Genomic DNA, 10894 nt, shown 5'->3' on the forward strand with positions numbered 1-10894 from the left:
GTTACCTGTATTAATGGCACCTGTTTGAACTTGTTATCAGTATAAAAGACACCTGTCCACAACCTCAAACAGTCACACTCCAAACTCTGCATGGCCAAGACCAACAAGCTGTCAAAGGACACCAGAAACAAAATAGTTTCAATCATCTGATTGACCATATTTCTATATGTTACTATCCAAACGTCAGATTAAGACTAATTTCCACAGTGACACAATGCTATTCCCAAACATACCTAATCAATTAGTTGTTTAACAATATTTTAACCTGCAGGAATATTTTCACATTTCTATCTTATGGTTAGTTCCTAGGATAATGCAACTCATACATTTACATCTTTTAATACTTCTAAAATGGGGTACAGGTTTAAAACAAGTAAATGTTAAAAATAATTACAGATAGCCGACTCGGCCTCAGAGCCTTGTGACTGGGCCTACACCCCCACACAGGAATACACACTCAGAGCCTATGAGGTTTTTCTAAAAATTACACTTTGCGTGTTTCACTCACCTCTTTATTTAAAAAAAAGCTGTTGAGCTGTGGTATCCACTCAGATCAAAGGTGGGTTCATCTGCTCCGTTCCCGAAGTGTGGTCTCCCTGAGATCCCAAGTTAGAGGGATCTCTCGTGTACCATTTAGCCAGGTCGTCAGTCACCAAGTCAAGATTCACGCCCTCATCGTCAAATGTGGTTGTTGATTTCTTTCATATCAAATGAGGTGACAAACGTATCACACAAGTCAGAGTTATACTTGAACTAAATCTTTATTCACTTAATAATAAGGGAGCAGGTCAAGACAACGTACACATATGAAGTTAATCAATTGAGTGGTCTACGATAATGATGGCTGGTCGACGTATCACCCCCAGATGATTCGTTGAGAGCCCAGATACAAAAGTACAAAGGTCTTTTATAGCCAAGATGCACCCCTTTCAACCTGCATGACAAACAACAGATGTATAGAATGGGTCACAAGGTTAAGATGTGTATGAAAGATACTGTCTGCTGAGAATTACAAGTATCCGATGTAAAAACAGTACTCTTTGTGTAAAGACCAGTGTCTGGCCCTGGGGTCATCTCTCCCTGGTACCATATAGAACAGAAACATTAACTCATGCTCTGGAATGCGGTCTCTTTAGGTTTTATCACCCAAAAGACATTGTAAATCTCCTGTCATTGTTTAGAACACAGACACTATAGTTACAAGAACCCTCTATTCGTTACAAGAACCCTCTATTTGTTGCATAAAACAACCATTTGATGCAATAAAAGTATTATAACAATGTTGCAGTTTTGCTCTCAGTGTCCACTGAAAGTTGACTAGTAACAACAACTGGGACCAAAAAGACACCCACCATGAGACCCACTAAATCAGCCCAAGAAGAGGCAAACAAAAGAAAAACCCACAACAAATGTAAAAAATAATAATAATAATAAAATAAAAAAAGGGACGCAAACCAAATAGGTAGCGCAACTAAAGGTGTTGACTCTCCACATCTATCAAGACAACTGGAGCACTCTTAAATAGAACCTGGACCAGCTCAGGTGAAACACCTTCCCACTAACGAGATGGTCAAGCCAGCACAGGTGTAAGACATACTGACTAACGAGGTGACCCCAATCGGTGCAACCTACGTGCTAACGAGCTCTACGGGCAAAAGTCCAACCTCAAAACATAAATGGAAAAACTAAAGACTAACACCTTCCCCCTTAATAAGAGAATGCTTACCACCAACATAAAACAATTTCAATTACACATTATAATCAACTACAATGCTTCACCTTCACCAATATAAACATGGTGTCTACTGGCTATCAACAATTAAAAACAAGAAAAAAATGTTTTTTTCCCCACTAGCTTCTAGAACTCTCGTCTTCCGAAAACTCACTAGCTTCTAGAACTCTCACCCCTTGGAACGAGCCCAAACTAAAATAATTTCCAATACGGAAAAACGTGCAGTCAAAATCAATTGTGATCCATGGCAACTCACTGGCTAAGAGCAAAACACAACACTTTTGACTGCCCACCCTTGAGACAATCAACAACCAAGTTGTCGTTACCAAGGACATGTCTGATTTCAAGAGGAAAGTCATGCAATAGCCGTAGTAACTTCCCAACCCACGGCGGAGCTTCTCTCTCTTTTCAGGGTTCACTAGAAAGGCATGTTGTTGGATTGGGGCCCAGTCCCCAATGTCACAATCTAGTACATTTGGGTTTGCACATCTGAGAATGAACCATGATATTCTAAAAGCAGGGAAACAATGTCAATATAATTGTAGCCCAAAAAAATGTCAGTTGGTTACATAAATAATTATGATTACTAAATGTTACATGAATTGTGAATATGAAATATTTGGTTGCATAGTCTTATTTTCAACGTCTTTTCAATGACATTTTGCTAGGTGGGATAGCCCCAATGTTAAAACACAGTTTTAACTTGTCTAAATCAATAACCAATATGCAGAAACAGTTTGTGATAAATTGAAAACCTAAACATAAAATGGGCTATATACACAAACATCTGCCACAATAATCATATTACTTGTATTTTTTAAAACAAACTCCTTATAAACTGCACAAGCACCAGAAACACTGTTGTTTTGACAAGTAGCAATAAATCACTGATATCAATTAGGGGGGAAATCAGGTTGTTCGTGCTGTTGAAACTAACACAACTAAAAAAAAACACATGGAGATGGGAGATATCTTTTACCTCACGGATTAGAGGACAACCTGCAGAAGACAGTCAGCTACATTTTGGAGTGATGCATTTAAATGTAGGGGTCGCTAAACAAGGGAACAACACTTATTTGTCATCACTCATCAATATCATGTTGAAATCAATTGTGCTGAGAGGAGGGAGATGAGGTTACACGTCCTGTTAAAACTAACAGCTCAAAAACCACACAGAATCTGGGAGTAATGTGTACATCCCTGGTTAGAGGACAATTTGTAGAAAACAGCTAGCTACATTTTGAAGTGTCGCATTTTTTACTCAAGTGGGTCACCAACGTGGTAAGTGTAACACAACTTGTCAATTTTTGTTAAATCACATAAATAGTACTCTTTCAATTCAGAGCCTGAATTTTCCGTGAAGCTAACATCCCTATCAAGTTCAAATCAATAGAAAAGGGGCAAATGTTTAGGGTTCGACATCGTGACATGACTAAAATACTCCTACTACAATGTTGAAACGTTCTACATTGTGACATTAATTCATTGATATCATGAAACAACTCCTTCATGTATTTTCTGATGTTTGATCAGAGGTATTTTATCAAGGACAAACACTGATCACAGCTGAGAATTCTCTCCTGTGTGTGTTATATGTTGTGTAGTCCGCTTGCTAGACGTAACAAAACTCTTCCCACATTGAGCAATGCTATGAGATTTCTCTCCTGTGTGTGTTTTCTCTGGTGTGATATAAGGCTGGTTGACTGAGTAAAACTCTTCCCACATTCAGTACAGCTATAAGATTTCTCTCCTGTGTGTGTTCTCTGGTGTTTAGTCAGACTGCAAGATGTAACAAAACTCTTCCCACATTGAGCACAGCTATACGATTTTTCTCCTGTGTGTGTTCTCTGGTGTGATATCAGGCTGGTTGACTGAGAAAACCTCTTCCCACGTTGAGTACAGCTATACGGTTTCTCTCCTGTGTGTGTTCTCTGGTGTCTATACCAGTTGCTAGATGCAGCAAAACTCTTCCCACATTCAGTACAGCTATAAGATTTCTCTCTGGTGTGTGTTCTCTGGTGTCTATACCAGTTGCTAGATGTAGTAAAACTCTTCCCACATTGAGCACAGCTATAAGGTCTCTCTCCTGTGTGTGTTCTCTGGTGTGCTATCAGGGTGGTTGACTGAGAAAAACTATTCCCACATTGAGTACAGCTATATGGTTTCTCTCCTGTGTGTGTTCTCTGGTGTCTAGTCAGCTTGCAAGATGTAGAAAAACTCTTCCCACATTGAACACAGCTATAAGGTTTCTCTCCTGTGTGTGTTCTCTGGTGTGATATCAGGGTGGTTGACTGAGAAAAACTCTTCCCACATTGAGCACAGCTATAAGGTTTCTCTCCTGTGTGTGTTCTCTGGTGTGATATCAGGGTGGTTGACTGAGAAAAACTCTTCCCACATTGAGTACAGCTATACGGTTTCTCTCCTGTGTGTGTTCTCTGGTGTCTAGTCCGCTTGCAAGATGTAGTAAAACTCTTCCCACATTGAGCACAACTATAAGATTTCTCTTCTGTGTGTGTTCTCTGGTGTATTTTAAGTTCATACGAAAATTTGAAATGTTTCCCACAGTCAGAGCAGCAGTGGGTTCTCTTCCATGAGGGTCTCTGCAGGTGTTTCTTGAGGTGTTCTGATCTGGAGATACTTTTCTCTGCCTCGTCAGCATCATGAGGTTGTTGAGGCTCCCCAGAGGATCCACGATAGTCCCGTCTCTCTCCTGCATGAACCACAAAGTCAGACAGATGTTTAAAGGCCCACACAATTAGCAAGAATAGGAATATTTTCACATTAGTAGTAACTGATGATTGTAGGCTAGACATTGGTTATTAAAGTTGTTGAAATCCTAAGCATTGTGCCAGACGACTTTTGTTCTCCAATATAGGACGCTTTCTGTGTTTGCTAAAATTGTGGTATGACGTCGATGCACACGCATTTTGTTGTAGAAACTCCTCCCCTCTAATGAGGAAACCGCTAGTTATGGATTTAGTATATCTGTCTGGAGCAAAAATGGCGAGCAAAGATTTGAGTTTTTCACAATGTAGTCTGTATGTGAATGGGGGAAAACTCAGGGAAGTAACCTCCATTTCCAGGAAGCTTATGAGAGCATTTCACACTACTTTGGATTATAATTGTAAGGCTCGCTTGAATGTCCTGCTTAATATGTTTGCGTCATCATCGCAAATCAATCGCTTTGTACTTTAAAAAAAAACACTTCAACCAATAAAATGCTCTTTTTTGCTAGATATTCCATCAGCCTGACAACAAGGGTTTGTACACTAAGTGTTTGCCAAATTTGCCCATAACTTCACCTAACAACATAGACCTACTGTAGGACCAATAACTTCACCTAACAACAACATAGACCGAGGACTATAAATAATTTAATATTTCAGGTGAAACATGGAAACTAAAATGTCTTTGTCATGACATTTCATAATCTGGTCACCAGATAATTTTGTCAATAATCCCACTAGGCTACGCTGTAATGTGTTGTCATTCTAAATGTCCTGAATAAAGGAAAATAGCTCTGTGTGTTGTACAATAGCCTATCCATCAAGGAACAGTTCTCTACACATTATGAGATAAGTATCTCTGTGTGCAAACAGACTAACGAGACCCTACTATAAATCAAGCAGACAATAACTATAAACATCAATTTGTTAGGGATGTTGGATCGAATGTGGAGCACGTCATAACCGTCTTTACCAGAGTAATGAATGAAGAAGCACTTTGGTTGTTGTTGCATGTCGTGGTTGGTTGTTGTCGTTTGGTTGTTGTTACAAGCATTTCGCTACACTCGCATTAACATCTGCTAACCATGTGTATGTGACAAATAAAATTTGATTTGATTTGATGTTTGTCATTTGACTGTCATTCAGAAAATGATTTCCTGGAACAGCTGATGATAGTTGATCATGTGACTAACTAAATTGCAACAGTATTAAGAATGATGTGTAATTATTGAAGAACCGCGTAAATGACAGTATCCATTTGGGTGTTGTCAATAAAGTTAAGGTGACTCTAGTGTTAGAACCATTGGATTAAGCAAACTCTGAAATGATTTCGAATTCCTGTGCCCATGAAAACTGTTTTCCCAGCATAACATAAGACACTAAATGTTACGTAGTTAGAGTGCATTTCAGAGATCTGAATACAAAAAAAACTGTCCCACAGCAAGATCCAGTATTTAAGTTGAAGTTCATCATACGACATGCTTAACGTTATGACTATAACTACTGTTCCCCGAAGGAGGGAAACTAGGTACAACATACTATTAAATCCACACCTCGCTGGAAGCCCCGCCTTCCACAGGTGATGAGCGTGAGGCTCGGGTTTATTCCTTAAATTTAATACCGCTCTTCACCGACCCAGGAAAGGGCGGGTTCAAAACAGGTGTTGTACCTCATTTCCCTCCTTCAGGGAAGAGTAATTAAAGTCAAAGTTACATTTGGGATGTCTGATAGTATTTCTGATTGTCTTAACGCACCACCACTAATGAGTTGGAGCTTCTCAAAGTAATTTTTCTTCACCTCAAACAGCAAGTAAACAAAGTCTAATCGAAATCCATTGCGAATGACAATAATTCCTCAAAGTATTTTCATAAAATATTTCCAGCTCTCTCCCTTTCGATAAACACTCAGCATAAAAGGGAAAAATGTAATGCTCTGATCAAGTGGAAATGTCATAAAATACCTGATTACTTCTTATCCTTTACACAAATAGCCGACAGCGGTGTCTGTCCCAAACTCACTGGCCGGGAAACTCTGAGTGCCCAGAATATTTTATACAATGTTGCAAGCTTGCTATCACGAGTATCGGGCCAACCCAGTTGATACCATGTTTAAAGTTTGTTGAAGACAGGCCATGTGCAGCCAATGTGATTTATAGGATATTTATTTTTAATCAGGATATTTTCTACCTTCAGGCTGCAATGTTGTTATTTGTTGGCTTTATGTCGGCTATTTTTACATAGTTGGCAATGGCAATAAAAGTTACTTTTCGAGTTGTATAATTTTCATTTAGATTCATATAGAATGTAGATTAATGTCCCCTGTAACTATTCCCCAGGTCGTTGCTGCAAATGAGAACGAGTTCTCAGTCAACTTACCTGGTAAAATAACAGATACATTTTTATTCATTTATCACTGACGATGATTTTGAGATACTACTATAAATTAATCTGATCCACAAAAATGAGCACATGAAAATCATAACTTGCATGCAGATTGGTAGAAATGGTAAAATAAATTAGCACTATTAATGGAAAAAGTTTGACGACCGCTGGTGCCGTGTATTACTGAAAACTTCAGGAGCATAACGACAGAATTTACGAAGTCCAGCAGCAGCGGGAGGAGGAGAGTTTTTCTACTTCTGGTTAGGTGATATTGATGAATGGCTCCCTTGAGTAATTTGTGTATCTGTAATTAATTAATCAAAAAGCATGCTTAAAGCATCAGACGCACATACAGTTGATTTTATTAAAACATGGGGTGATTAGTATAAAGAACAGATGACTCTTGGTTGACCAAGATATATTTTAGTTGGGGACAGCACTAGAACATGATTTTGGGGCTCCCGGGTGGTGGAGCGGACACTGCATCTCAGTGCTTGAGGCGTCACTACAAACACCCTGGATCAAATCCAGGCTGTAGCACAACCGGCCGTGATTGAGAGTCCCATAGGGCGGCGCACAATTGCCCCAGAGTCGTCTGGGGTAGGCAGTCATTGTAAATAACAATTGGTTCTTAAATTATTTGCCTAGTTAAATAAAGGTTACATTTAAATAAATAAAAAGTATTGTTTTATGACAAACCATTTTCTACAAATCTGTCAAGGCACCAACTTTGAGAAGGTTATAAAACAAAGGTTTCAAACCAATTCATGAATGTAACTGAATCTAGGTATGTTTCGCCTTTAACGTAATGGCATGAAAATAAATAGGCAGAATATTATACAATGACATATCAACAGCTGAAACAATTTGGAAATCTACACTGGCAATTCTAGAATAAAGTATTTGATCCCCTGCTGATTTTTCACATTTGCCCATTTACAAGGAAATTATCAGTCTATAATTTTAATCGTAGGTTTATTAGAACAGTGAAAGACAGAATAACAACAACAAATATGTTATAAATTGATTTGCATTTTAATGAGGGAAATAAGTATTTAACCCCTCTGCAAAACATTACTTTGTACTTGGTGGCAAAACCCTGGTTGGCCATCACAGAGGTCAGACGTTTCTTGTAGTTGGCCACCAGGTTTGCACACATCTCAGGAGGGATTTTGTCCCACTCCTCTTTGCAGATCTTCTCCAAGTCATGAAGGTTTCGAGACTGACGTTTGGCAACTCGAACCTTCAGCTCCCTCCACAGATTTATGGGATTAAGGTCTGGAGACTGGCTAGGCCACTCCAGGACCTTAATTTGCTTCTTCTTGAGCCACTCCTTTGTTGCCTTGGCCGTAAGTTTTGGGTCATTGTCATGCTGGAATACCCATCCACGACCCATTTTCAATGCCCTGGCTGAGGGAAGGAGGTTCTCACCCAAGATCTGATGGTACTTTGCACCTGTCCATCGCCCCTTTGATTAGAAGTTGTCCTGTCCCCTTCCCAGAAATTAACCCCCAAAATAATGTTTCCACCTCAATGTTTGACAGGTGGGATGGTGATATTGGGGTCATAGGCAGCATTCCTCCTCCTCCAAACACAGCGAGTTGAGTTGATGCCAAAAGCTCCATTTTGGTCTCATCTGACCACAACACTTTCACCCAGTTGTCCTCTGAATCATTCAGATGTTCATTGGCAAACTTCAGACGGGCATGTATATGTGCTTTTTTTGAGCAGGGGGGCCTTGCGGGCGCTGCAGGATTTCAGTCCTTCACTGCGTAGTGTGTTACCAATTGTTTTCTTGGTGACTATGGTCCCAGCTGCCTTGAGATCATTGACAAGATCCTCCCGTATAGTTCTGGGCTGATTCCTCACCGTTCTCATGACTGTGGTTACAACTCCACAAGGTGAGATCTTGCATGGAGCCCCAGGCCGAGGGAGATTGAGAGTTCTTTTGTTTCTTCCATTTGCGAATAATCGCACCAACTGTTGTCACCAAGCTGCTTGGTGATGGTCTTGTAGCCCTTTCCAGCCTTGTGTAGGTCTACAATCTTGTCCCCGACATCCGTGGAGAGCTCTTTGGTCTTGGCCATGGTGGAGAGTTTGGAATCTGATTGGTTGATTGCTTCTGTGGACAGGTGTCTTCTATAGAGGTAACAAACTGAGATTAAGAGCACTGCCTTTAAAGAGTGTGCTCCTAATCTCAGCTAGAAACCTGGTTAAAAAGACACCTGGATCAATTCTAGAAATCTTCCTGATTAAGAGGGGGTCAAATACTTATTTCCCTCATTAAAATGCAAATCAATTTATAACATTTTTGACATGCATTTTTCTGGATTTTTTGTTGTTGTTATTCTGTCTCTCACTGTTCAAATAAACCTACCATTAAAATTATAGACTGATCATTTCTTTGTCAGTGGGCAAATGTACAAAATCAGCAGGGGATCAAATATGTTTTCCCCCTCACTAGAATATACTATATAGCCTAGAAACCTGGTTAAACTATCATTATGACATCATGGATCAATTCTAGAATATACTATATAGCCTCAATCTGTTTAAAACGATCATTTTGACCTCATGGATGGCCAGTCTTTGTATTCATAGTGTATTTAATTCAGGGGGTAGCCCTGAGCTTAACTCAAACCTGGGTCCAGTGACTGTCAAGCCAACACCTTATAACTGTTACGCCAAGATGTACAGTTGCTACAATAGATTTCTCTATTAATTTGAGAGTGGTTACATTTCTCCAGCCCCCATCCCTCAGCTGTTTACCAAACCAAGTCTCTGGGCAGCCGTTTTGTTGCCATTTAAAAAAAAAAAAACACACAACCCAGCAATATGCAGTTCAAACAATAACAAATCTGTCATTCCACCACTGTTGCTAATAAGATGAAGGATGGGGATGGAGAAATGAAACTACTCTCAAATTAATAGACAGACCTATGGATGCAAGGACTGACCATCCATGATTTCAACATAATTCTAACCATGTTGAGGCTATACAGTGTTTATTTACATTGTTTACAACAGTTGAACTAAGCTTATGAGGCATGTGTTATATTCTTCAATAATCAGTGGCTATAAATAAATAATTTAAAAGTCACAATATGGATGTAGCAATTGCTGATTTCCCGCTTTAACACCAAACATCAGTTCAAGAACTGCAGAGTTTGTGCCTGTTTTTAAGACCGTACTTACTAGTGTTAATCATGGAACGGTTTCTCAATACCATCTTTTGGCTAAATTCACCGTTAGAACCATCTGACACCTTAAGATGCGTTTGGGAAACCGGGCCCAGATATCCAGGTTCCTTCTCCTCTTCCTCGGCCTTTGTGGATGTGACAGTCATCTCCCCCTCCTCCTCTTTCAATCCATAAAACGCTTCCTCCTCTTCTTTTACTGTAACATCCTCCTCCTCTTTCACTCTGAACGTGTCTTCCTCTTCTTTCACAGTAACGGCCTCACCCTCTACTTCTTGTTTTACTGTGATACCCACCTCTTCTTTAGAAGGAGAGTAGCTTAGTGACCGCATGGTCGGGGATGTTAGCTAGCTAGGCTAATTCTAATTTAACCAGCCCGCTAGCTGACTAATAACTACAACACCGTAAATATGAAATTAAATCGGATAACTAACTAGAGGACAGAAGTGGGTTTAAAACACCGTGGCTAATATACACTAAAGCGTCTAAAGAGCTTTATTGGTTCGGCTATTTTGTATAGCAAGCTACCGAGGTGACGAACTGTTGCTGCTGTTTAAAGAAGCGTTCCGTCTACTAGATTATACGTCACACCAAAAGCATTGCCTTAAAGTCTCACTTCGCCCTCTGCTGACTGGAGTGGGTAACGCAGTTGAGTAAAATGTATATTTCATTTTCAGACAAGTTAAAGTGTAGGAAGCATGAGTTTTGAAAATTATACCTGCTTGCTCCTTTTTGTTTTGTCAACTTTTCGGTAGGGATGTTACGTTTGATATTTGGAGCTATGCGGCATGCGTCCAACTCGCTAAGCAGTAAACTTCTAAGCAGTGTGCCGATGCCTGTACCACTTTATCAGCAGCA

At 39.7% G+C, this 10894-nt stretch overlaps 1 protein-coding gene across 1 annotated transcript; it reads right to left on the minus strand.

Moving 5' to 3' along the window:
* Window positions 1-742: 742 nt before the first annotated feature.
* On the minus strand, window positions 743-10620 carry LOC112257880 (zinc finger protein 664-like). The gene is made up of 2 exons (XM_042310849.1): window positions 10035-10620; window positions 743-4442 (listed from the first exon to the last, which is right to left on the minus strand). Exons 1-2 carry the CDS (start codon window positions 10366-10368, stop codon window positions 3322-3324), a joined length of 1455 nt encoding a protein of 484 aa, XP_042166783.1. The 5' UTR covers window positions 10369-10620; the 3' UTR covers window positions 743-3321.
* Window positions 10621-10894: the final 274 nt, after the last annotated feature.

This window comes from Oncorhynchus tshawytscha, linkage group LG32, assembly GCF_018296145.1.
Source record: "Oncorhynchus tshawytscha isolate Ot180627B linkage group LG32, Otsh_v2.0, whole genome shotgun sequence".
NCBI lineage: Eukaryota > Metazoa > Chordata > Actinopteri > Salmoniformes > Salmonidae > Oncorhynchus > Oncorhynchus tshawytscha.

What these genes read in the sequence shown, in the direction of transcription:
- LOC112257880 (XM_042310849.1), bottom strand. Translation starts at nt 10,368, where the DNA reads ATGCGGTCACTAAGCTACTCTCCTTCTAAAGAAGAGGTGGGTATCACA. An exon ending in CCGTTCCATGATTAACACTA is followed by an intron (nt 4,443 to 10,034) that starts GTAAGTACGGTC and finishes TGGTTCATGCAG; the next exon opens with GAGAGAGACGGGACTATCGT.